This window comes from Pongo abelii, chromosome 20 (genome assembly GCF_028885655.2).
Source record: "Pongo abelii isolate AG06213 chromosome 20, NHGRI_mPonAbe1-v2.0_pri, whole genome shotgun sequence".
Taxonomy (NCBI): domain Eukaryota; kingdom Metazoa; phylum Chordata; class Mammalia; order Primates; family Hominidae; genus Pongo; species Pongo abelii.
This window is the reverse complement of record NC_072005.2, coordinates 64,855,180-64,881,477: the sequence shown is the minus strand read 5'-3', so window position 1 is coordinate 64,881,477 and position 26,298 is coordinate 64,855,180. Positions and strand designations below refer to the sequence as shown.

General features: G+C 50.2%; 1 protein-coding gene across 28 annotated transcripts; it reads right to left on the bottom strand.

Annotated features, from left to right (window-relative positions):
• Nucleotides 1-596: 596 nt before the first annotated feature.
• On the bottom strand, nt 597-26,298 carry ZNF135 (zinc finger protein 135). 28 transcript variants are annotated; one of them, XR_008516758.2, is made up of 7 exons: nt 24,935-25,817; nt 23,626-23,752; nt 22,207-22,281; nt 21,792-21,887; nt 5,651-5,795; nt 1,078-1,304; nt 597-892 (listed from the first exon to the last, which is right to left on the bottom strand). XR_008516758.2 is itself a non-coding variant. In XM_054541292.2 (6 exons), exons 4-6 carry the CDS (start codon nt 23,657-23,659, stop codon nt 16,860-16,862), a joined length of 1,851 nt encoding a protein of 616 aa, XP_054397267.1. In that variant the 5' UTR covers nt 23,660-23,752; nt 24,935-25,169; nt 25,278-25,339; nt 26,021-26,096; the 3' UTR covers nt 15,923-16,859. The 28 variants fall into 28 exon arrangements, 26 of the variants coding, with proteins under 26 accessions (XP_024092340.1, XP_054397267.1, XP_054397275.1 ...); XR_008516759.2 differs by lacking the exons at nt 23,626-23,752; nt 24,935-25,817 and adding an exon at nt 23,405-23,617; XM_054541292.2 differs by lacking the exons at nt 597-892; nt 1,078-1,304; nt 5,651-5,795; nt 22,207-22,281 and adding exons at nt 15,923-18,580; nt 26,021-26,096 and having other exon boundaries at nt 24,935-25,169; nt 25,278-25,339.

The following is a 26,298-nucleotide window of genomic DNA, read 5'->3' as shown; positions in this document are numbered from 1 at the left end:
CCTATCCACCCTAACCCCCAAGCTGAGTGTGGTTCTGGTAAGAAAAAGGCTAAAATGGGCTGGGCATGGTGGCTCACGCCTGTAACCCCAGCACTTCGAGAGGCAGAGGCAGGTGGATCACCTGAGGTCAGGAGTTCAAAAGCAGCCTGGCCAACATGGTGAAAATACAAAAAATGAGCCAGGTGTGGTGGCAGGCACCTGTAATCCCAGCTACTCAGGAGGCTGAGGCAGGGGAATCGCTTGAACCGGGGAAGCGGAGGTTGCAGTGAGCCAAGATCGCACCACTGCACTCCTGCCTGGGGGACAGAGCGAGACTCCATCTCATTAAAAAAAGAAAAGAAAAGATAAAGGCTAAAATGTACTCTCCCATTTCTCAGCCGAACCTGTGAGCGTACCTTCTTGCACTGCCACAGGGAACATCCCCTGTGATGTGTCCCACTCAGCTCTCAGGCTGTGGGTGATCGTCATTTGTTATAGGGCCTCACCATCTTCAGTTTCCCATCTCCTGTCTCATTTAGTGCACAGCCAGATGTCTATGCCTTTTTAAGTTTTTTATTTGGAAATAATTACAAACATATTTTAAAAAGGCACAAGAATTAAAATAGTGCACAGATTGGCCGGGCGCGGTGGCTCACGCCTGTAATCCCAGCACTTTGGGAGGCCGAGGTGGGCGTATCATGAGGTCAGGAGATCGAGACCATCCTGGCTAACATGGTGAAACCCCTTCTCTACTAAAAAAAATACAAGAAAAACTAGCCGGGCGTGGTGGCGGGCGCTTGTAGTCCCAGATACTAAGGAGGCTGAGGCAGGAGAATGGCGTGAACCCGGGAGGCGGAGCTTGCAGCAAGCTGAGATTGCGCCACTGCACTCCAGCCTGGGTGACAGAGCAAGACTGTGTCAAAAAAAATCAATAAATAAAATACAATAGTGTACAGATCATCCACAAACCCTCACCCAGACCCACTTATTAACATTCGACCCTGCTTACCTATGGCCTGCATGTGTGCGCCTTCCCCCACCCCATCCAGGGTACACAGTGTCCACATTCCTCCTGTCAGTGATGTTCTCTTTGCTCACCTGGTTAGAGTGCAGTTTTTCCACTGTATGGCTAACTGGGCCAGATGCAGAGGCTTACACCTGTAATCTCAGCACTTGTGAGGCTGAAGCTGGGCGTGGTGGTGCACACCCGCAGTCCCAGCTACTTGGGAGGCTGAGGTGGGAGGATGGCTTGGACCTGGGAGGTCAAGGTTGCAGTGAGCCGAGCTCGAGCCACTGCACTCCAGCCTGGGTGACAGAGCAAGACCCTGTCTCAAAAAAAGAATATAGTTAACTTTTTCTCCTTTTAACAAATAAGAATCGGTGGGAAGATACTTTAAGATCATGCAAATATCAATGATCTTCAGTTGTCACAAAAAGATTAAAGATAATGCAAATATCCTGCTCCTCATCAAAACTTCCCCCTAAATTTGGCTTTCATTTATGATTCTTGCCTGAATCCATCATTACCAGGGTGGTGATTTTCTAACACCAGCCCTCCCTCCATGCTGACCAGCAGGCCCTCAGCATCCTACTGCCAGCCAGCACTCTTCCTTCTCCCCAAGAGTTTGTCTTTATTGTTGGAATGGACTCAGGATTTCTGTTTATTCAGTGGTTTATAACTAGCTGCTGATCTTATTTTGGTGCTCAAGTTGTCCTAGATGAGGCCAGTGAGACCCCCTTCAGTTGACTCCTGCATCCTTGTGACATGCCTCCTTTTTTTTTTTTTTTTTTAGCACGTATTTGCTTTTTGGTGTAGTAGGATGTTCCAAGCCCATCTCCTTTCTACCCTTCCTCAGCCCTGAAATTGGCCATGTCTTTGAAGAACTGGTTCCTTTTAGTGGGTAATGGCATTAGAGACCAAGATAGGGTGCCAGTTGAGGTGTCTTCTGCTGAGCTATGAAATATATGTGCATATGATTGCACACAGGTTACACACAAAGGTGTGTCTGTGCACATACACATACATATCCAGTAAGACCTCCAACTCAATTCATGACTCCCTCCAGTCCATATTTGTATGTGTCTTATTTAATACTGAGAACCCTGACACCCCAAAATTCAGCATTTTACTAATTTGATGAATCTTAAAATAACTCTAATATAGTTTCAGAATATCCTTTCCCAAACCACTACCAAAAGTGAACTGATTGAGATTTCAGGATTTGTTTGCTGTTCTACCCCTACCACCCTGCCCAGGATGTAAGGAGCAGAAATGGATGTTTTATTAAGCTAGATATTCCCACTTGTTAACCTCAGGGGCAGCTGGGCTGGTTCAGGCATTTGAGGCAGTGGGTCTCAGCTCCCATACAACAGTGCAGCAACGTGGACCAGCAAGAAAGATGGGTGGGGTGAGGCAGGAGAGGGTGGCTCAGGTCTGTCTAGTGGAGTTGGCAGGGATGGGATGTGTGCAAAAGGACACAGACTCTCTGGGGGGCAAGGGAAAGCCCCAGGCAGGCTGGCTGTGAAGAGCGGTAGAGTTCAGTGTGGGTTTATACAGGGTGTCGGAAGGTAGCTGTGTTCTAAGTAAGTAGGAAAAGCAAATGAGAGATGGACACCTGGAAAGGTGGGAATACATTTCAATGGGAAAATGCTTAAACACCCTCTGGTACGAGCTGAATTAAATGTCATATGTTGAAGCCTTAACCCACAATCTGATGATATGTGGAGACAAGGCCTTTAGGGAGGTAAATAGGCTAAATGAGGTCGTTGAAGTGGCGCCTGCATCCAATAGGACTAGTGTCCTTATAAGAAAAGCAAGAGGCTGGGCAAGGTGACTCACACTTGTAACCCCAGCATTTTAGGAGGCTGAGGCAGGGGGATCCCTTGAGCCCAGGAGCCAGCCTGGGCAACACAGCTAGACCTCGTCTCTACAAAAAACTTAAAAATTAGCTAGGTGTGGTGGCATGTGCCTGTAGTCCCAGCTGCGTGGGGGGCCGAGGTGGTAGGATGACATGAGCCCTGGAGGTCAAAGCTGCAGTGAGCTATGATACACCATGCACTCCAACCTGGGTGACAGAGCAAGACGCTGTCTCAAAAAAAGAGAGGGAGGACCATGCACAGTGGCTCACGCCTGTACCAGCACTTCGGGAGGCCGAGGCAGGTGGATTACCTGAGGTCAGGGGTTCGAGACCAGTCTGGCCAATATGGTAAAACCCTGTCTCTACGAAAAATTAGCCAGGCATGGTGGCAGGCATCTGTAATCCCAGCTACTTGGGAGGCTGAGGCAAGAGAATAACTTGAACCTGGGAGGTGAAGTTTGCGGTGAACTGAGATCACACCACCACACTCCAGCCTGGGCGACACAGCGAGACTCCGTCTCAAAAAAAAGAGATAGCAAGAGACGCCAGAGATTGCTCCCTCTCTTTGCACACACAGAGGAAAGGCCATAGGCAGGTGCAGACACAGCAGGATGGCAACCGTCTACAAGCTTGGAAGAGAGGCTTCATGTGGAACCCACTCTGATTTCCAGCCTCCAGAACAGGGAGAAAATATTAATAAATTCCTGTTGATTCAGCCTCCCAGCCTGTGGTATTTTGTGATCACAGCCCAAGCAGACAAATACATGTCTGCCATCGCTATTTGAGTTGAGGAGAGTTTTATGAATCAGTGTCAACTAGTGCAATCATTTTGGAAAGCTAACAGTCCAACTGTATTCACTAACAATATGGGGCCAGGCACAGTGGTTCACACCTATAATCCCAACACTTTGGGAGGCCAAGGTGGGAGGATCCCTTGAGCCCAGGAGTTCAAGACCTGCCTGGGCAACATAGTGAGACCCCATTCTCCACAAAAAGGAAAAAAAAGGACCAAAAAATATATATACATGAGGATGCTGGTTTGCATGAAGTTAAATACTATGACTTAAATATGAATGGTAGAGCCATTCAAAGCAATAGTAAAAAGGCATAAATGATAATTAAGACTAGCAAAAAGGAAGAATTTTTTTTTTTTTTATTTTTTTTTTAGACAGAGTCTCGCTCTTGCTCTGTTGCCCAGGCTGGAGTGCAATGGCGTGATCTCAGCTCACTGCAACCTCCGTCTCCTGGCTCCAAGCAATTCTCCTGCCTCAGCCTCCTGAGTAGCTGGGATTACAGGTGCGCACCACCACACCCGGCTAATTTTTGTATTTTTAGTAGAGACGGGGTTTCATCATATTTGTCAGGCTGGTCTCAAACTCATGGCCTCATGATCCATCCGCCTCGGCCTCCCAAAGTGCTGGGGATTACAAGTGTGAGCCACTGCACCCGGCGCTGGAAGAGTAATTTCTAAGTGTAGTTCAAGAAGTAGAATGTAACTGTCGATTCTGTTGCAACTGTGTAAACAGTGGGCATTCGTTGTCAAATCCTAGCACAGAAAGTATAGAAATGCAAAGAGTAGTTGTGTTAGGGTCATGAAATTATGAGGACATTTATTTCAGTTTTTTAAATTCCTTTGAAAGTTTTTTTTTTTTTTTTTTTTTGAGACAGAGCCCCGTTCTGTCACCCGGGCTGGAGTGCAGTGGCACAATTTCAGCTCACTGGAACCTCTGCCTCCCAGGATCCAGCGATTCTCTCGCCGTGGTGTACTGAATAGCTGGGATTTCAGGCCCCTGCCACCATGCCCAGCTAATTTTTGTATCTTTAGTAGAGACGGGGTTTCACCATGTTGGCCAGACTGGTCTCAAACCCCTGGCCTCAAGTGATCTGCCCACCTCGACCTCCCAAAGTGCTAGGATTACAGGTGTGAGCCACCGCGCCTGGCCATGGGCTTTTATAATAAAGTTCATTTTTCACCATTTTAAAAAGAATTCTCCCAATTATGTAAAAGTTAAAAACACACAGATTCGGCCGGGCACTGTGGCTCACGCCTGTAATCCCAGCACTTTGACAGGCCCAGGTGGGAGGATCACCTGAAGTCAGGTGTTCAAGACCAGCTTGGCCAACATGGTGAAACCTTGACTCTAGTACAAATACAAAAAAATTACCTGGGCATGGTGGTGCGTGCCTGTAGTCCCAGCTACTCAAGAGGCTGAGGCATGAGAATCACTTGAACCCGGAGGCAGAGGTTGCAGTGAGCCGAGATCATGCCACTGCACTCCAGCCTGGGCAACAGACTATTCCTTTTGACATCTCAGTGTATTTATGTCTCCCAGTCATTTTTCAGGGTATGAGATGTGAGTATAATGTGTTTGGTATATATGTAGTCTGCACACATTCTTATTATAAGTGTGTCTCTTGGGTATCATGAAAAAATGAGTGAGGTGTCTGATGGGTCTCGGGAATACCCTGTGGACTTCCTTCAGGCAGATACAGAACAGGATAGGGTGATGTGCTTTTGATGCAAAGAAAGTCAGATACTCCATTCTGCCTACCCTGAGTCCAATGAAAAGTCAGTGATTTATTAGTAGCTGTTCCTTCAACCTGAGAGGCTCCTGGGATGGGGCCACACTTGGGAACTATGGGCTTCACAGAGGAACCGCTTCAGGAAGTTTGGGCACAGTTCTCACTTGAGGCTTCCAGGTCTGTTTCAGAATCACCCAATGCCTTGGTGTGCAGATTACCAAACCCCCTCAGACCAACCAAACCAAGGTCCCAGGTTTAACACCCTCCACCTTCAGGTGGTTTTCACTCACATCAAAATGGGAGATCCATAACCCTTGGCAGTGCTGGGTTCTGTCTTCCCAGTGTCCATGCAGAAGTCTCCAAGATGAGGGTTGCTGGAACCAGAGGTCAATCTGGATTTGTTGGGCCTAAGGCTCACACCTCTGAGGGGTCCCTCTTCAGAAGAATAATTCAAAATTACAAAGATAAAATTAGGTGCTTGGTCTTGAAGGGATCCCTAAAAGTGAGGGACCTAGAGTTTCAGCTTACTTTCATGGCAAGTCTACGAAGCCAGAGCCTCAAAACATAGTGCAGCCCAGCCTTCCCTCAATCCGAGAGAACCTGAATTTGTAGAAAGGTTCCCAGATGTCTCAATGAAATGAACAGCTTTCCAAAGTCCAGCCTCTGGCTGACCAGGTAGCTCTTGAGAGATGGGCTCCTGAGGGACCAGCCACATGCGATGGGGGCAACTGCCAGGGAAATCTGCTCAGTGAGAGGGTGGCTTCTGGAACATGGTAAATCTAAGCTCCCCAGCTCCTCACCAAGGCCCCAGGACTGGGGAGGTCTCTCCAGCTGTAGCTCTGCCTGTCTTTTCACAGAGGTTTGCCCTGATGCCATGGTTTTAATGTGACGTCCCTCACCCCATTCACCAAACACAATAATCCCCAAGTTGTTGTCATCTCTGGCTGGTATTCATCTTATTACTTATTTTTTTTTTTTTTTGAGACAAACTCTTGCTCTTGTCACCCAGGCTGGAGTGCAGTGGCACAATCTCGGCTCACTGCAACCTCTGCCTCCCGTGTTCAAGCAATTCTTCTGCCTCAGCCTCCCAAGTAGCTGGGATTACAGGCACCTGCCACCATGCCTGGGTAATTTTTGTATTTTTTAGTAAAGACGGGGTTTCACCATGTTGTCCAGGCTGGTCTCAAACTCCTGACCTCAGGTGATCCACCTGCCTCAGCCTCACAAAGTGTTGAAATTACAGGTGTGAGCCACTGCGTCTGGCCTGTCTTATTGTGTTTTCTCCGCTATGACTCACCTTGCTTTTCTTCTGATGACCTGCTTTGCCTATCTCGCCCACTAACTTGCAACCCACATAGGGCCAGGGGCATTTTCTGTGTGGTTTATACTTGTTTACTCTGGGTTCAAAGAGAAGAATAAACGAATCAATTCCTTTGACAGTAAACCCTGAGGCCTTCCTTTAAAGCCCTCACTCTCCTAAAAGAAACAGAACTTGGGGGTGAGTGTGTGACAGAAATGCGTGGACCATGGTGGAGTGGTGGCTCATGACTATAATCCAAGTGCTTTGGGAGGCCAAGGTGGGAGGATTGCTTGAGTCTGGGAGTTCGAGCCCAGCCTGGACAACATAGTGGGCCCCTGTCTTAATAAAAAATAAAAAATTAGCTGGGCATGTTGGTGCACGCCTGTAGTCTCAGCTACTAAGGAGGCTAAGGCAGGATTGCTTAAGCCCAGGAGTTCCAGGCTACAGAGAACTATGATCACACCACTGCCCTCCAGCCTGGGTGACAGAATAAGACCCTAAGGATTAAAAAAAAAAAAAAAAGAAAGAAAGAAAGAAAGAAAAAGAAATGGGTGGCATGGAGCGGTCTTTGAAGGCAGGAAAGCCTCCCAGCAGAAATCTAAATCACTGAGTTCAGATGTGGGCTAGAGCCAGCGAAGTGTGGTTTCATGGTGTCACTCTTGGCTTCTCCTAAGGACAGCTAAAGCTTTAACCTCCTCCTCTCTATAAGAATGTATACGGTATCTAAATATATACGTCTGTGTGCTGCTATATAAAGTATGTGTGTACTATAACAAAGAGACTGTCTTCAGAAACAGCCTCTTTTTTGGGGCATTTAATGGGCATGACAGTTTTACAAGTGACACAAATGAATGGATGTTTTACATTCACTTTATACTTTGCCACACGCTTTGGGATTCCAGGAGCTCATTTAATCATCACTGCACTTTGAGGGGCAGGTAATTTACCAGTTGTGTGTGTGTATGTGTTTTTCTTTTCTCTTTTTTTTTTTTTTTTTTGAGACAGAGCCTTTCTCTGTCACCCAGGCTAGAGTGTAGTGGCACAATCCTGGTTTACTGCAACCTCTGCCTCCCAGGTTCAAGCAACTCTCCTGCCTCAGCCTCCCAAGTAGCTGGCAGTAAAGGCATGCACCACCACACATGGCTAATTTTTTTTTTTTTTTTTTTGTATTTTCAGTAGAGACAGGATTTCACCATGTTAACCAGGCTGGTCTCAAACTGCTGACCTCAAATGATCCATCCATCTTGGCTTCCCAAAGTGCTGGGATTACAGGCATGAGCCACCACACCCAGCTTACCGTTGTGTTTCTTTAATTGGATTGAATTTGTGTTACCTGCCATGGGGCTAAGCCAAAAAGGATCGGCTCAGGTAACTGAGAAGTCCAGAGAGGCTGGGCGCAGTGGCTCATGCCTGTAATCCCAGCATTTGGGAGGCTGAGACAAGAGGATCACTTGGGCCCAGGAGTTTGAGACCAGCCTGGGCAACATAGCAAGACCTCATCTCTAAAAAAATTTAAAAATTAACCAGGCATGGTGGCACATGCCTGTAGTCCCACCTACTCAGGAGGCTGAGGTGGGACAGATCATTTGAGCCCAGGAGGTTGAAGCTACAGCCTTCGTGACAAAGCAAAACCCTACCTCAAAAAAAAAAAAAAAGAAAAAAAAAAAAAAGTCCAGAGGACTTGGGGTTTCCCTTCTTTTTTTTTTTTTTTTTTTTTTTTGAGGTGGAGTTTCGGTCTTGTTGCCCAGGCTGGAGTGCAATTGTGCGAACTTGGCTCACTGCAACCTCTGCCTTCTGGGTTCAAGAGATTCTCCTGCCTCAGCCTCCCTAGTAGCTGGGATTACAGGCATGTGCCACCACGCCTGGCTAATTTTGTGTTTTTAGGAGAGACGGGGTTTCTCCATGTTGGCCAGGCTGGTCTTGAACTCCCGACCTCAGGCAATCTGCCTGCCTTGGCCTCACAAAGTGCTAGCATTACAGGCTTGAGCCACTGCGCCCAGCCTGGGGTTTCCCTTCTTGGACCATTTTGTTTCTATATAACACTTACTGTGTAATGTGCCCATAACATCCTAATTTCTCTATTTTCCATTTCCCCACCAAAATATAAGCTCCTGAGACCACGAGTTTCATCAGTTCGGTTGCCAGAGTCTGGAATTGTGCCTGAGCTATAGTTGGTGCTTGGAAAATACTTGCTGCCTGAAAGAATCTCCCTCTCACATACAGTATAAGCAGAGGCTCAGGAGGGACAGTGACTACCACACGTCAGTCCTACCCAGTGCTTCCACAAAACTTCCAAGGGCCCTGGCTGTGTTAGTCTGTTTACACTACTATAAAAGAATACCTGAGGATGGGTAATTTACAAAGAAAAGAGGTTTATTTGGCTCACAGTTCTGCAGGCTGTATAGGAAGCATAGTGCTGGCATCTGCACTATGGGGAGGCCTCAGGAAGCTTCCAATCATGGTGGAAGGCAAAGGGGAGCTGGCGCATCACATAGTGAGAGAGAAAACAAGAGAGAGGGGAGGAGGTGCCAGGCTCCTTTAAATAACCATCTCTTGGGTGAACTCATAAAGGGAGAACTCACTCATTACCATGAGGACAGCACCAAGCCATTCATGTGGGATCCACCCCATAGCCCACATACCTCACACTAGGCCCCACCTCCAACACTGGGGATCATATTTCAACATGAGATTTGGAGGGGACAAATATCCAAACCATCGCACCAGCTTGCCTGACTTTTTTTCAGAAACACAATGGGAAGCCAAAGGATACTTAATTCTCTACTTTCTACGATTCTTCTACCCAAGATGCATTTTTGGCTGCCAGTCACCAGAAATCCAACTCAAAATTGTATACGCTTTAGGATATTATTTACTTATTTTTTGAGAAACATGGTCTGGAGTGCAGTGGTGAAACCATAGCTCACTGCAGCCTCAAATACCTGGGTTCAAGTGATAGTCCTGCCTTAGCCTACTGGGTAGCTGGGACTACAGGCACACGCTACCATGCCTGGCTAATTTTTTATCTGTTGTAGAGATAGGGTCTCACTATGTTGCCCAGGCTGGTCTTGAACTCCTGGGTTCGAGCAAGCCTCCCAAAGTGCTGGGATTACAGGCATGAGCCACTACGCCCAGCTGAGGTTATTATTTATTTGCTGCGAAAGACCAGGATGCAAGGTCCAGGGTGGGGCCCCTGCTTGAATTGTAGATGAGCTTGGGCTTTGCTGTCTTCTCTGAGTTGACTCTGTCTAGGATGGTCCTCTCTGTGCTTGCGGTGGTAGGCAGCATACTTCTCCCTTTACATCCAGAAAGAGACAGAACCTTTCCTTGCCAAAGAACCAGACCTTCCTCTCAGTCTCATGGCTGCACACCCAGAAACTGCAGTCACTGTGTTAGGCCCTTCTTGTGTTGCTATAAAGAAACGCCTGTCTCCCTCTCCCTCTCCCTCTCCCTCTCCCCCTCCCCCTCCCCCTCCTATTTGGTCTCCCTCTCCCTCTCCCCTCTTCGGTCTCCCTCTCCCTCTCTTCGGTCTCCCTCTCCTTCTTTTTTCGGTCTCCCTCTGTTGCCAAAGCTGGACTGTACTGCCGTGATCTCAGCTCGCTGCAACCTCCCTGCCTCGGGCTCCTGTGATTCTCCTGCCTCGGCCTGCTGAGTGCCTGGGATTGCAGGCACGCACCGCCACGCCTGACTGGTTTTTGTATTTTTGGTGGAGACGGGGTTTCACCGTGTTGACCAGGCTGGTCTCCAGCTCCTGGCCTCCAGTGATCTGCCCGCCTCGGCCTCCCGAGGTGCTGGGATTGCAGACGGAGTCCCGCTCACTCAGTGCTCAATGTTGCTCAGGCTGGAGTGTAGTGGCATGATCTCGGCTCGCTATAACCTCCACCTCCCAGCCGCCTGCCTTGGCCTCCTAAAGTGCTAAGATTACAGCCTCTGCCCCGCCGCCACCCCGTCTAGGAAGTGAGGAGCGTCTCTGCCTGGCTGCCCATTGTCTGGGATGTGAGGAGCCCCTCTGCCCGGCCGCCCCGTCTGGGAGGTGAGGAGTGCCTCTGCCTGGCCGCCACCCCATCTGGGAGTAAGTGAGAAGCACCTCTGCCCGACCGCCCCGTCTGGGAGATGAGGAGCACCTCTGCCAGGCCGCCCTGTCTGGGATGTGAGGAGCACCTCTGCCCGGCCGCCCCATCTGGGAGATGAGGAGCACCTCTGCCCGGCCACCCCGTCTGGGAGGTGAGGAGCGCCTCTGACTGGCCACCACCCCGTCTGGGAGGTGAGGAGCACCTCTGCCCGGCCGCCCCGTCTGGGAAGTGAGGAGCGCCTCTGCCCGGCCGCCACCCCGTCTGGGAGGAAGTGAGGAGCGCCTCTGCCCGGCCGCCCCGTCTGGGAGGTGAGGAGCGCCTCTGCCCGGCCGCCCCCTCTGGGAAGTGAGGAGTGCCTCTGCCCGGCCGCCCCGTCTGGGAGGAAGTGAGGAGCGCCTCTGCCCGGCCGCCCATCATCTGGGAGGTAAGGAGCGCCTCTGCCCGGCCGCCCCGTCTGGGAAGTGAGGAGGACCTCTGCCCGGCCGCCCCGTCTGGGAGGTGAGGAGCGCCTCTGCCTGGCTGCCACCCCGTCTGGGAGGAAGTGAGGAGCGCCTCTGCCCGGCCGCCCCGTCTGGGAAGTGAGGAGCGCCTCTGCCTGGCTGCCACCCCATCTGGGAGGAAGTGAGGAGCGCCTCTGCCCAGCCGCCCCATCTGAGGAGTGAGGAGCGCCTCTGCCCGGCCGCCCTGTCTGGGAGGTGAGGAGCACCTCTGCCTGGCTGCCACCCATTCTGGGAGGAAGTGAGGAGCGCCTCTGCCTGGCCACCCCGTCTGGGAAGTGAGGAGCACCTCTGCCTGGCCGCCCCATCTGGGAGGTGAGGAGCGCCTCTACCTGGCCACCCATCGTCTGGGATGTGAGGAGCGCCTCTGCCCGGCCGCCCCGTCTGGGAAGTGAGGAGCGCCTCTGCCCGGCCGCCCCGTCTGGGAGGTGTACCCAACAGCTCCGAAGAGACAGCGACCATCGGGAGCGGGCCATGAGGACGATGGCGGTTTTGTTGAAAAGAAGGGGGGGAAGTGTGGGGAAAGGAAGGAGAGATCAGACTGTTGCTGTGTCTGTGTAGAAAGAGGTGGGCATAGGAGACTCCATTTTGTTCTGACTAGGAGAAATTCTTCTGTCTTGGGATGCTGTTGATCTATGGCCTTTCCCCCAGCCCCGTGCTCTCTGAAACATGTGCTGTGTCAAATCAGGGTTAAATGGATTAAGGGGTGGTGCAAGATGTGCTTTGTTAAACAGATGCTTGAAGGCAGCATGCTCTTTAAGAGTCATCACCACTCTCTAATCCAAGTACCCAGGGACACAAACACTGCAGAAGGCCGCAGGGACCTCTGCCTAGGAAAACCAGAGACCTTTGTTCATGTGTTTATCTGCTGACCTTCTCTCCACTATTATCCTATGACCCTGCCACATCCCCCTCTCTGAGAAACACCCAAGAACGATCAATAAATACTTAATAAAAAAAAAAAAAAAAAGAAACGCCTAAGATTGAGTAATAAAGAAGAGAGGTTTAACTGGCTCATAGTTCTGCAGGCTGTACAGGAAGCAGGGCACTGGCGTCTGCTCAGCTTCTGGGGAGGCCTCAGGAAGCTTTTACTCATGGTGGAAGGGGAAGTAGGAGCAGACGTATCACATGGCCAGAGGAGGAGCAAGAGGCAGTGTGGAGTAGAGGGGGTGCCTGCACAGTTAAAAAAACAGACCTCAGGCCGGGTGCAGTGACTTGCTCCTGTAATCCCAGCACTCTGGGAGACCGAGGCGGGTGGATCACCTGAGGTCAGGAGTTTGAGACCAGCCTGGCCAACATGGTGAAACCTTGTCTCTACTAAAAATACAAAACTTAGCCAGGCATGGTGGCACACACCTGTAATCCCAGCTACTTGGGAGGCTGAGGCAGGAGAATTGCTTGAGCCCAGGAGGTGGAGGCTGCAGTGAGCCTGGATCATGCCATTGCACTCCAGCCTGGGCAACAGAGCTAGACTCTGTCTCAAAAAAAAAAAAAAAAAAAAGGCACATTCAGGCACATTCAGAGATGACTTTATGACTTTGGTCGGCTCCACCATGTTTGGGGCCTCAGCTGGGAACTTGAAGGCTGAGGTACCTTGAAAGCTGGGAGGCTGGAATCATCTGAAGACTGTTCTGTCACAGGCCTGATGAGGCTGGGGAGATTCACACTAGGAGTGAACTGACACCCTGAGCAGAGCCTGTGTGGCTTCATCCTCACAGCATGGTGGCCTTGGGCCAGTGGTTTCTCAAGTGGTGTCTCAGGGCTCCAAGCACAAGTGTTCCAGCAAAAAAAGACAGACGCTGTATGGCCTTTTCTGACCTAGCCTCAGAACTCTCCCTCATTCTTATTTCACCTGCATTCACCTGTTTTCCCACTTGATCTTCTACTTGTGTGCCAATAACTGAGGCGTAGTAAGCAAGGTCCTCTAGACTCAGGAGGGTGTAACCCCCACAGTGCCCTTCCACTGGCTTGGCACCATCAGGGAGAGGAATCTCATCTCTTTCCCTGGCTTAGGAGAGAAGTGATACTGTGGGCACCTCTCTGTAGTACCCAATCCTTGCTGTATTTCCCCTGTGTCGCTGAAGGAGGTCTGATGAAGAGGGGCTGAGTGGAGAGGAAGGAACTCACATTACTGTTTCTTGGTGATTATGCCAATCTAGCACTTTCAAAGGACTGCAAAAGTGCATGTGCTAGATTCCATTTTTACTGAACTGAACTGGAATACACTGGCCATAATCTCTTTCCTGAATGTAATGTTCTGTGATAATAATAATATCCTAGGGAGCCTGAAATGAGTAGGCACCTATCATTCCAATTACCTAAAGCAGCAGATCTTCCTAGCACATTTGGTTTCCTTGAGCACAAGATGCTACACAAGGATAGGAACACATGGAAAGGCAGAAGGACACAGGTAGTAAAGGGAAGGAGGACAAAACAGCTGACCAAAGACCAAGCTGTTGAGCTGCACCAGTACAGACACCAGCTGGCTACACGTGTCAAATGGGCACTTGAAATGTCGCTATGGTGAACTCTGAGATGTGATGCAAGTATAAGATGCACACTAGGCTGGGAGTGGTGGCTCACGCCTGTAATCCCAGCACTTTGGGAGGCCAAGGCGGGCGGATCACATGAGGTCAGGAGTTCGAGACCAGCCTGACCAACAAGGAGAAACGCCATCTCTACTAAAACTACAAAATTAGCCAGGCGTGGTGGCACATGCCTGTAGTCCCAGGTACTCGGGAGGCTGAGGTAGGAGAATCACTTGAACCCGGGAAGCGGAGGTTGCAGTGAGCCAAGATTGTGCCATTGCACTCCAGCCTGGGTGACAGAGCGAGGCTCCATCTCAAAAAAAAAAAAAAAAAAAAGATGCACACTAGATTCTGAAGATGTTACGTAACAGAAAGAATGCAAATATCTCAGTAATTTTATATTGACATGTTAAACTGCTAACATTTGAGATATATAGGGGTAAACGTTAGTTTCACCTGTTTCTTCTTGCGTTTTCTTTCTTTTTGAGACAGTCTTGCTCTGTCACCCAGGCTACAGTGCAGTGGTGCAATCTTGGCTCACTGCCGCCTCGCAGGCTCAAGCAATTCTCGTGCCTCAGCCTCCCGAGTAGCTGGGATTACAGGTGCATGCCACTGTACCCGGCTAATTTTTGTATTTTTAGCAGAGACATGGTTTTGCCATGTTGGGCAGGCTGGCCTCAACTGATCTGCCCACCTCAGCCTCCCAAAGTGCTGGGATTACAGGCATGAGCCACTGTGCCTGGCCCTCTTCTTGTTTTTTAAATGGGGCTACCAGAATATTTAAAGTTATTTATATGACCTGCATTGTTTCAATGAGACAGTGCTGCTATGCACTGTGTACCCTGGCTTTCTCCAGTGGCTTTTATTTTTTAGAGATGGTGTCTCGCTGTGTTGCCCAGGCGGGAGCACAGTGGCTATTCATAGGCACGATCCCACTAATGAGCAGCATGGGAGTTTTTTTTTTTTTTTTTTTTTGAGGTTGAGTTTCACTCTTGTCACACAGGCTGGAGTACACTAGCAAAATCTAGGCTCACTGTAACCTCCGCCTCCCAGGCTCAAGTGATTCTCCTGCCTCAGCCTCCAAAATTGCTGAGATTACAAGCACACACCACCGTGTCCAGCTAATTTTGTATTTTCAGTAGAGACAGGGTGTCACCATGTTGGCCAGGTTGGTCTGAACTCCTGACCTCAGGTGATCTGCCTGCCTTGGCCTCCCAAAGTGCTGGGATTACAGATGTGAGCCCTACCAGCGTGGGAGTTTTGACCTGCTCTGGTTCACCCCTACATAGGCAAGCTGGTGGTCATCTGCTCCCAGGAGGTCATCATATTGACGCTGAACTTAGTGTGGACACCCACTCAGCAGAGCACACTACAGCCCAGAACTCCTGGGTTCAAGTGATCCTCCTGCCTCAACCTCCCAAGCAGCTGGGACTAGAGGCAGGTGCAGCCATGCCTGGCTCTCCAGTGGCTTGTAAATGACAAAGGCATTTATCCCAAGAGGCACTCCACAATCATACTGAGAAGCAATATTGGAAGACTATCTGCAACATGGTTTCCCCAAGAGAGAAATTTCAAGTAACTGGAAATTTATATCCCAGCATTGGGATTAGAAAAATCAAACTGATGGATGTAACCACAACTAACAGCTGATAACCAAAAACAGCCAATGCAATTTCTTTCTTTTTTTTTCTGAGACAGAGTTTCACTCTTGTTGCCCAGGCTGGAGTGCAATGGTACAATCTCAGCTCACCGCAACCTCCATCTCCCGGGTTCAAGTGATTCTCTTGCCTCAGCCTCCCGAATAGCTAGGATTACAGCCATGCGCCACCACGCCCGGCTAATTTTGTACTTTTAGTAGAGATGGAGTTTCTCCATGTTGGTCAGGCTGGTCTCAAACTCCCGACCTCAGGTGATCCTCCCACCTTGGCCTCCCAAAGTGCTGGGATTACAGGCATGAGCCACTGCGCCTGGCCAGCCAATGAAATTTCTAATGAGGGCAGCAAGTCACCATTTAAAGGTTATAGTTGTCAGAAAGACTGCTATTTGTGGACTTAGGGTTTAACAAAATGTTAAATTGTATGAAAACAATGAAAAAGCAGTTTGAGAGGATTAACTTGAACATTTCCCAAAAAAGATGAATCTTGCAAAACAGAAGTTTCTAACATGAATTTGCTATTGCTTATAAGATGATGGTTTAACAAAGGAAAAATCTCCCTTTTTGTAAAACAAATATCTGTGTTTCTAACACGAGTTCTGCAGAGAAATGTAGAGGGAGAACAGAGCAGCAAAAGCCATCTCAGAATCAGTGAGACTCTATGGAAGCAGCTTTACATTTGAGTCTTCCCATACAAAGCTTTTCAATCTCATTGCATATAAAGATTAATTGCAAAAATAATGCAGGGATAACTAAAAACCTGTTTATAGTACACTGATACTTTATCACATGGAATTCCAATCGGTGACTGGCTGCCACGTACCCTGATCAAACAATATACACACAAACCAGACAGGTTTTTACTGAGACAGTCAGTATCCATAGTGATTCCATAAAGATGCCACTCTCATTTCTGGAACGCTCTGCCATATTGTCATTTGGGAATGAATATCAGAGTCAACCTGCACCATTCATAAGCACTTTCCCCCCCAAAAATGTGATGTGCAATAATGGCAAATTCTGACTTCATTTGGTTCTTGTATATATGAAAGGCATTTGTTGGGTTTCTCACCAATTTGAACATCTCTGGTTTGGAATACGGTGAATCCTTGGACAAAAGCTTTCCCTGGATCCATTACACTTGTTCCATTTCTTTTTTGTAGGTTCTATAACGTAGCACTAATGGGTGTTCAAGGCTGAAGGTCCTGAGTGTTGATTATCTCCACATTTCCCTACTATTTGGATGCAGGGATGGATGACCTAGAGCTTGGTGGTCCCATGGTCATTTCCCATCAGTCTGAACTCTCTGAGGGTGTCTGAGGGAAGTGCTGTGTGAAAAGGCTTGTGTATGAATATACATTTCTCATGTGTATGATTGGGTCAAATCTAGAAAGGGATGAGCTATGGCTTATGGTCTTCCTATGTCCCCAGCACATGTGGAGTGGGTTTATCCAGTGTGAGTTCTCTGGTGCTTGGTAAGGGAGGAGCTGTGTGTAAAGGCCTTTCCACAGTCCCTGCATGCATATGGCTTCTCTCCTGTGTGGATCCTCCGGTGCTGAGTGAGGTGGGTGCTCTGCCTAAAGGACTTTCCGCAATCGTGACACTCATAGGGCTTTTCCCCAGTGTGCGTCCTTTCATGCTGGCTGAGCGAGGAGCTGTGGCTGAAGGATTTCCCACATTCATTGCACCCATAGGGCTTTTCCTTGGTGTGAATCCTCTGGTGTTCAATGAGAAGGGAGCTCTGGCTGAAGGCTCTGCCACACTGGTTACATTCATAGGGTTTCTCTCCTGTGTGGATCCTCTGATGCTGAATGAGGGGAGCAAGCTGGCTGAAGGCTCTGCCACACTGGTTGCATTCGTAGGGCTTCTCCCCAGTGTGGATTCGCTGATGTTTGGTGAGAGATGAGCTGTGGCTGAATGCCTTGCCGCAGTCATTGCATTCATAGGGCTTCTCCCCTGTGTGGATTCGCTGGTGTTGGGTGAGGTGTGTGCTCTGCCGGAAGGCCTTCCCACACTGACTGCACTCATAGGGCTTCTCTCCTGTGTGTGTCCGCTCATGCTGGCTGAGCGAGGAGCTGTGGCTGAAGGTTTTCCCACACTCGTTGCATCCGTAGGGCTTCTCTCCCGTGTGAATCCTCCGATGCTCGGTCAGGAGTGTGCTCTGACTGAAAGCTTTCCCACACTCACTGCACTCATAGGGCTTTTCTCCTGTGTGGGTCCTCTGGTGCTGAATCAGTGGTGTGATCTGGGTGAAGGCTTTTCCACACTCATGGCACTCATAGGGCTTCTCCCCTGTGTGGATTCGTTGGTGTTTGGTCAAGGACGAGCTGTGGCTGAAGGCCTTGCCACACTCACCACACTGATAGGGTTTCTCCCCAGTGTGGATTCGCAGATGCTGGGTGAGGTGGATGCTTTGCCGGAAGGCTTTCCCGCACTCACTGCACTCGTAGGGCTTCTCGCCTGTGTGAGTTCGCTCGTGCTGGCTGAAGGAGGACCTAAAACTGAAGGATTTCCCACATTCGCTGCACTCATAGGGCTTCTCGCCTGTGTGAGTTCTCTGGTGCTGGATCAGTGGGGCAATTTGGTTGAAGGTCCTCCCACACTGAGTGCATTTATAGGGTTTCTCCCCAGTATGAATTCTCTGGTGTTTGGTAAGTGCCGAGCTGTTCCGGAAGCCTTTTCCGCATTCGTGACATTCGTAAGGTCTCTCTCCTGTGTGCGTCCGGTGGTGTTCGATAAGTGCTGAGCTGTGACTAAAGGCCTTTCCGCATTCCTGACATTTGTAGGGTTTCTCTTTTACACAGGTTTTCTGTAAAATATTCAGGTCTGGCTTCTCCCTTTTTCCACATGTTCCCCATGTGTGGGGGCCTTGTCTTTCAGGAGTCATTGGTTGATGTGAGAGATCAGGGTTCAGACTTACGTTTTCCCCAAACCCATTCCTCTGCCACTGCTCCTGAACAGGCGTCTTCACAGGCGTAAAGGCCACCGGCACTGCCAGGCTCTCTAGGCTCTCACAACTGCATTCCCAGTGGCCCTCAGTGTCCTCACCCCTGCAGTACCACAGACCATCCCACAGGAATCTTTCTACCAAGATGACATTGTTGGATATTTCTTCAGAGATGCCTTGCTTTAGAACTGACAGTTTGACTTTGGGTCTAGTTTCCAAGTCTGAAAGAAGCAAAAACTGGAAATGTCCCTTAATCTCTGTTCCACAGCAAAAGAGTTTGTGGTGAGATGGGAAGAGGAAGGATAAAACTAATGATTTTGAAACATTCAAGGTTCAAGTGGCTTTGACCATTTAAAAATATAGTTTTGCAAACCAGGAAAGGAAGAGAGGGAAACACAGAATAAGGAAGAGGAAAATAAGGAATAAGGAAAGGAAGAGGAAAGAACAGAATAAGGAAAGGAGAGGAGAGGGAGGAAAAAACAGTTGGCACAAGGAGTATGAATGGAGTCTGTGAGGGGAGCACAGAGGATGCAGAGGGGATGCCCAGGAGAGAGCACTCAGATGCACAGAGGCACTGAACTTGGAAGGAGCAGTGTGGCACCCAGGCCCCAGCTACTGTGGCTTCCACAACGCCAGGTGGCAACAGAGAAAAATGTGCTGCATGGGGAAAGTTGGCTGACACCCAGCTTCTTCCTGGCAGCATATGCTGTTGTGCCACCTCACTCTAGATGTAAAGGAACCTATCTGCTCCCCACAAACAGGAATAGCTGCAATGTGCATCACTAAGAGGAAGAAAAATGACCCAAGGCGTATTAGAGTACTTTGGTCTGCCTTATTTTGTCCGTTTCACTAACTGGGAACCCCTTGAGGGTAGGGGTTTCTGTCCACCTTGCTTACCACTGTATCTATAGCCCACAGCAAGAGCTCAATATACATGCTTAATGAATGAACAAATGCATTCCCTCCTCCTCCTTTGTGACAGGACTCTCTTTTTGCCCTGGTACCCAGCCCTCTCTGCACAGCCATGACCTGGGTGCGTGCTGCCCCTACCCTGACCCCACAGTGGCCTAGAGGTGTGATGTGGGCACCTTCCCCATATTGTTATGTTTCAGTGAAAAGTTCAATTAAACAACAAAAAAAGTTAAGCCAGGAGTGAATGGCAGAATAGTGGCTTCCCAAGATGCCTGCATCCTAACCCTAGAACCTGTATATTTCCAATTACATGGGAAGGAGGAATTAAGGTTGCTAAGCAACTAACATTAAGATAGAGAAATTACATTGGATTATCTGGATGGACCTGTGTAATCACAAGGGTCCTTAAATGGGGAAAAAAGGCAGAAGGGTCAGAGTCAGAGTGAATATGATGTGTGACTTGACCAGGCCTTGCTGACTGTGCAGATGGACAAGGCCATAGCCAAGGAACGTGGATGCCTCTAGAAGCTGAAAAATGCAAAGAAATGGATTCTCAGCCAGGCACAGGGCCTCATGCCTGTAATCTCAACACTTTGGGCAGCTGAGACGGGAGGACTCCTTGAGCCCAAGAGTTCAAGACATGCCTGGGCAAAATGATGAGACCTTGTTTCTACAAAACAAAACAAAACAAAAAAAAATTAGCTGGGCATGGTGACACACACCTGTAGTCTCAGCTACTCAGGAGGCTGAGGCAGGAGGATCACCTGAGCCCAGAAGGTCAAGGTTACTGTGAGCCATGATCATACCACTGGACTCCATCCTAGGCAAGATAGCAAGACCCCATCTCTTAAAAAAACAAAAAGGAGAGAAAGAAATGGATTCTTCCTTTCCCTAGAGCCTCCAGAAGGAATGATGCCCTGCTGACATCTTTATTATATCCCAGCTAGACCCATTTTGGATTTCTGATCTCCTGAACTTTAAGATAACTTGCTTTGCTTTATACTACAAAGTGTAGTATTGTTGACCCTTGAACAATGAGGGGGGTAGGGGCACTGACCCCAGTACAATCGAAAATCTGTGTATAGCTTTTGACTCCCCAAAAACTTAACTACTAATAGCTTACTGTTGACCATACTGATAAAATAAATAGGTAACACTTTGTTTTTTTTGAGACGTGGTCTTGCTCTGTCACCCCGGCTGGAGCACAGTGGCATAATCCTGGCTCACTGCAACCTCTGCCTCCTAGTTCAAGCAGTTCTCCTGCCTCAGCCTCCTGAGTAGCTGGGACTACAGGAGCGTGCCACCATGGCCAGCTAATTTTTTTTTTTTTTGTATTTTTTTTTGTAGAGACGGGGTTTCACCATGTTGGCCAGGCTGGTCTTGAACTCCCGACCTCAAATGCCACCTGCCTTGGCCTCTCAAAGTGCTGGAATTATAGGTGTGAGCCACTGCTCCCAGCCCTTAATTAACACATATTTTGTATATGTATTATATAATGTGTTCTTAAAGTAAGCTAAAGAAAATGCTATTTAAAAAAATCCTAAGGAACAGAAAATATATTTACTATGTATTAAATGGAAGTGGACCACCATAAAGATCTTCATCCTTGTTGTCTTCACAGTGAGTAGGCTGAGGAGTAGGAGGGGGGGTTGGTCTTGCTCTCTCAGTGGTGGCTCAGGCAGAAGAAAATCCATGTATAAATGGACCCACACAGTTCAAACTCATGTTATTCACAGGTCAATTGTAACTTGTTGCAGGAGGAGCAATAAGAAGCTAATATATTGGGTAAGGGCTGACTGTTATTGATGTGGAGGGACCCTACTGTGACCCTTTCCCACAATGGCCATCCCTCCTGGACTCTGGTGACAGGCCACTCTTCCCACCTGATCCAATGGGAAATTGCCTGTTAGTGGGCTGGGATACCTCTGCTCCCTACCAGTCACCCTACAGGCACATGGCAGGGCCCAGCCTGGATCCACTGATCCACAGACACATGAGTTATAAACAATTATTTGGTTTAAGCCACTGAGGTCAGAGTGCTTTTCCTCCGCAAGAGCTGACTGATGCATGACTTCAGGCCTTTGCACCTGCTGTTTCCTCTGCCTGAAATACTACTGTTCGCTCAGACTGCCTCATGGCTCAGGCTTCAAGTCACATGTCACCTCCTTGGAGAGGCTATCCCTCATCTCTCTGCTAAAGTCTCCTCACATCCATCCTAGTCTACCTCATGGGTCATTTTCATTTTCTCAGCATTCATCACAATCTGTAATCATCCAACTCGTTTTATTATTATTATTTTACCAATTTATTGTTTGTTTACCCCACTCCCTCACCAAGAATATAAATTCAGTGGAGATGAGGACTTGGTGTCGTCACTCACAGCAAAATGGGTTCTTGGTAAATCTTCACTAAGACTGAGTAGTAAATTTGCTGTGAAGAATTAGAGAGCAGATGCAGAGGGAGAAACCAGGAAGCAAGCATGGACAGGCTTCTCTCTGCCTCGAAGGGCTCCCATCTCACCTGGGTACACGCCTTGGGGAAGTCCAGAGTCCACCGCCCACAGCTCTGCCTCTTGCTCCAGCAGGGAGATGACATTCGGCTTTGGTAACCAATGTCCTGCTCAAGGAGAGACCCATAGAGTGAGCATTTGTATCCCAGGACCCTTCCTGAGCCTCAGCCCATTCCACCTTTGGTCTTCCAGGTCCCAGATGGGTGGGGACCCCTGAGTGACTTCAGCTGTCATACCCACAGCCCTGGATGTTCCTCAGGGACTCATTCCCCTACTCTCAGTCCCTGACCCTACCCCTAGTTCTGGGGTGGACGTGTGACCCAAGCCTGGACAATCAGAACCCTGGTTCCTCCCCTGCCCGTTGGCATCAATGATCACTGTGAAGAAGACCTGGCAGCCAAACCAGGACAACCCTGGGACACAGACCCTGTCTTTTCTGCTGGTCTTGGTCGCAGGAAAGGCACCCCAGGCAGTTGTCTTGTCACTTCCAGAGGAGCCTCTCTGGAAATGAAGCCAGAAAGAGATTGCTATGGTCTGAATGTCAGTGTCCCCCTAAAATTCAGGCTATGCATAGTGGCTTATGCCTGTAATTCCAGCATTTTGGGAGGCTGAAGTGGGAGGATCACTTTAGCCTAGAAGCTTGAGGGCAGCCTGGGCAACACAGCAAGGCCCCGTCTCTACAAAAATTTTAAAAATTAGCTAGGTGTGGTGGTATGCACCTGTAGTCCCAGCTACTTGGGAGACTGAAATGGAAGGTTTACTTGAGCCAGGAGGTTGAGTGTGCAGTAAGTATGACTGTGCCACAGCACTCCACCCTGGGCAAGAGAACAAGACCCTGTTTCTTAAAAATAAAAAAGGTTCAGGCTGGACGCAGTGGCTCACGCCTGTAATCCCAGCACTTTGGGAGGCTGAGGCGGGTGGATCACGAGGTCAGGAGATCGAGACCATCCTGGCTAACACAGTGAAACCCCGTCTCTACTAAATATACAAAAAAAAAAAAAAAAATTAGCCAGGCATGGTGGTGGGTGCCTATAGTCCCAGCTACTCAGGAGGCTGAGGCAGGAGAATGGTGTGAATCCGGGAGGCAGAGCTTGCAGTGAGCCGAGATCGTACCACTGCACTCCAGCCCGGGTGACACAGCGAGACTCTGTCTCAAAAATAAAAAATTTAAAAACAAATAAATAAATAAACAAAAAAGGTTCAAATATTAGAACGTAATACCTAATGTGATAGTGTTGAGGTGGGGCCTTGGGGAAGTGATTAATTCATGAGGGCTCCACTCATGAATGGGATCAGTGCCCTTATAAAAGAAGCTTGAGAGGGCTCCCTTGCCCCTCATGGCATATCAGGACACAGGAAGAAAGTGCCATCAGTGAGGAGCAAGCCCTCACCCAACACTGAATTTGCTGACACCTTGATCTTAGGCTTCCCAGCCTCCAGAACCGTGAGCAACAAATATCTATTGTTTAAAATTACTCAGTCTAAGGTATTTTAGCAGCCCTAACAGACTAAGACAGAAGTGCAGAGGGAGGTGTTGAAGAAGGAGGGGCTCCTGACAGCTCTACAGAAGACCCTGGTCTACCCTGGGATTCTGTAGTCTTCAGACCCAGTATGTTTCCCTCACCTGATGTTTCTCTGCTTCTGTTGATTTCAGGTTGAGTCTGAGACTTGCTAATATTGGTCTTAATTGATATTTCCTACATTAAAACAGTCAGGTTCTTAAAGCCCAAGACATACAGCCCCAGGCATTTGCTTTTAAAGCTCAGTCCTATAAATATTTAACCTAGTAGAATCAGAATCCATGTCAGGGACAGATCATCACATAGGACATGGGTGTGGCCTTACCCACAGAGACCAGAAGCCTGAAGGTGTCCAGCATTACATCACGGTACAGGGTCCTCTGGGCAGGCTTCAGCTGCCCCCACTCCTCCTGGCTGAAGTCCACTACCACGTCCTCAAACGTCACTTGCTCCTGAAACATCACACGAGTGTCCTAGCCAAGCCAACCCTGGCACTGGCTGCTGGTGGGGTAGCTGGTAAATGCCAGCCAGGCTGGGTCGGATGGAGTTCTCTTTGGTCTGGGGTTTTGGGTCAGGTTTTTCTGTGGGGCCTGGATGGGGGCCCTGCTGATGAGGTGGAGGATCTTAGAATCTAAGGCATCATGCCCGTTTCCAATAATTTGTCTCTTGAAATAAGAAATGGAGGGAGCCAACAATAAAGGAGTGGACCAGCCCAGCATGGTGTCGCATGCCCGTGGTCCCAGCTGCTCAGCAGGCTGAGGTGGGAGGATCACTTCAGCACATAAGTTTGAAGCACAGTGAGCCATGATTGCATCACTGCACTTCAGCCTAGGGAATAAACAAAGTTATAAAGCTAGTAGTAGAAGTCTAACGACTGAATCTGGGTGTTTTTTTTTCCCCCCCGAGACAGAGTCTCGCTCTGTCGCCCAGGCTAGAGTGCAGTGGCATGATCTTGGCTCACTGCAAGCTCCGCCTCCCGGGTTCACGCCATTCTCCTGCCTCAGCCTCCCGAGTAGCTGGGACTACAGGCACCCGCCACCCCGCCCTGCTAATTTTTTTTTGTATTTTTAGTAGAGACGGGGTTTCACCGTGTTCGCCAGGATGGTCTCCATCTCCTGACCTCGTGATCCGCCCACCTTGGCCTCCCAAAGTGCTGGGATTACACGCGTGAGCCACCGCGCCCGGCCAAATCTGGGTTTGTTTTTTAATTTTTTAGAGACAGGTTCCCACTGTCATTCAGGCTGGAGTGCAGTGGCACATTATGGCTCACTGCAGCCTCCAACTCCTGGGCTCAAGCAATCCTCCCCCGTAGCTGGGATTTACAGCTACAAGCCACCGCACCAGTCCCTTTGTACGGGTTTTCCGACATTCCTACAAGAGGCTGGTTTCTTCTGGTGGCTTATGGGTGGGGTTAATGTCATCATAAAAAGGCGAGTTCCGCCCCCTTGGCTTCCATGACGTCTGAGGAAGCGGCACTCCATGCGCCATCTTGGAGCGCAGAGCATGCTAAGGCCTTCAACTTCAGACTGCAGAGCCGGGGCACCTACAATTGTCTGACATCACCCAGCCTCAGGTATGCAATGACAGCCGCACAAACATAAAGCCCACTCAGACAGGGACCCGTGCCCGCTGACCTCCAGCGCAGCGTGGGCGGTCCTTTCAGAGGCAGGCTGTGGTTGGGGAGCTTGGCGCGGACTTCAGGAGGCCGGGCGTTCAGGTAGAGGCCGGACACGAGTAGAGGCTAGGTGTGCAAGTAGAGGCCGGGCACCAGTAGAGGCCGGGTGCGCGAGTAGAGGCCAGTTGTGCGAGTAGAGGCCGGGCACGAGTAGGGGCCGGGCACGCAAGTAGGGGCCGGGCACAAGGAGGAGGCTGCGCGCGAGTAGGGACGGGGTGCAAAGAGGCCGGGCGTGAGAAGGCCGCGCGCGAGGAGGCCGGGCACGAGGTGGAGGGCACGGGCAAGGAGGCCGAGATTCTCACCGGGTCTGTGGAGACGCGCAGCCCAGGGGTCATGCCCTGGCTTCTGGCAGGAACGGCTAGCCCTGCTCTGGGGGAAGGGGGGGGTGAGCAGCTGGGCAGGCAGAGGCGGTGCTCAGGTCCCCAAGCCGGGGAACTCCGCCAGAGCCTGGGGAGCTCCGCGGAGAGCCGTCCAGGGCCCCGCGTACCCGTTTAAGCGCCTGCTGTGTGTGGGGCGGCCCTCCGCTCGGGGAAGGGCAGCCTAGGGTTTTCCCGCCTGTCTGAGGGAAGCTGAGGGCCTGGCGGGTGCCGACACATGTCTGCTGCGCAGACTCTGGGCCTTAACGCTACAGTGACAAGGGCCGGGTGGTTGCGGTCCCCTGGCCCTGGGCACTGTGCCTCAGTTTCTCTCTTCCATCAACAAAGGTGGCGGCCCAGTACCCGGTGTGGGGCAGAGGTGGGGCCAGGGGCGGGGCGCGCGTTCCCTCGGGGGCCGTCGGAGCAGCTCCAGTCCATCTGGGCGTTGGGCCCCGCCCTCCTCTCAGACTAGGGATGCCCCGCAAAGCCTACCCCCGCCAGCCCCGAAACGGCCTTCCTCAGGCCCCGGGCAGCAAAACGGACTCCACAGAGACGCGCGCTGCTGGAAACTCGCCCCGCCAGGGCCCCAGGAAGATCCCCGGACCCCCCGCACTCGGCCCGGCCCGGCCTGGCCTCCCCTCCCCGGCCTGGCCTCCCCTCCCCTCCCCCTCCTCGCCGGCCTAGCTCACCCTCCTGACTGCGAGACAAAGGCCGCGGCATCGGCAGCCGACACTGCCCCGGCGCGCGCCTAACTCCATTTCCCAGAGAGCCGCGCGCGCATTTCCGGCCGCCCTCCCCCACCTCACTCTCGCCCTCGGCGTTCGTAGGTTCTCAGTGCTGCTGGAGCTGGAGTGACTGGGCCTGGTGAAACAGGGCGCGCGGGGTGCCTGGGCATCAACGCGGGATAAGGGCCGCTTGGAAGGCCTTGAGCTCCTGGCGCGACCACACGGGCTTTCGTGTTGGAAAC

Coding starts and splice junctions, on each gene's coding strand:
- ZNF135 (XM_024236570.3), bottom strand. CDS start 26,051: ATGCCGCGGCCTTTGTCTCGCAGTCAGGAGG. Junction 25,340..26,020: donor TTTGTCTCGCAGTCAGGAGG/GTGAGCTAGGCC, acceptor CCCCCAGAGCAG/GGCTAGCCGTTCCTGCCAGA. Junction 18,581..21,791: donor TCCCCAAGGCGTGTACCCAG/GTGAGATGGGAG, acceptor TGCTTCTTTCAG/ACTTGGAAACTAGACCCAAA.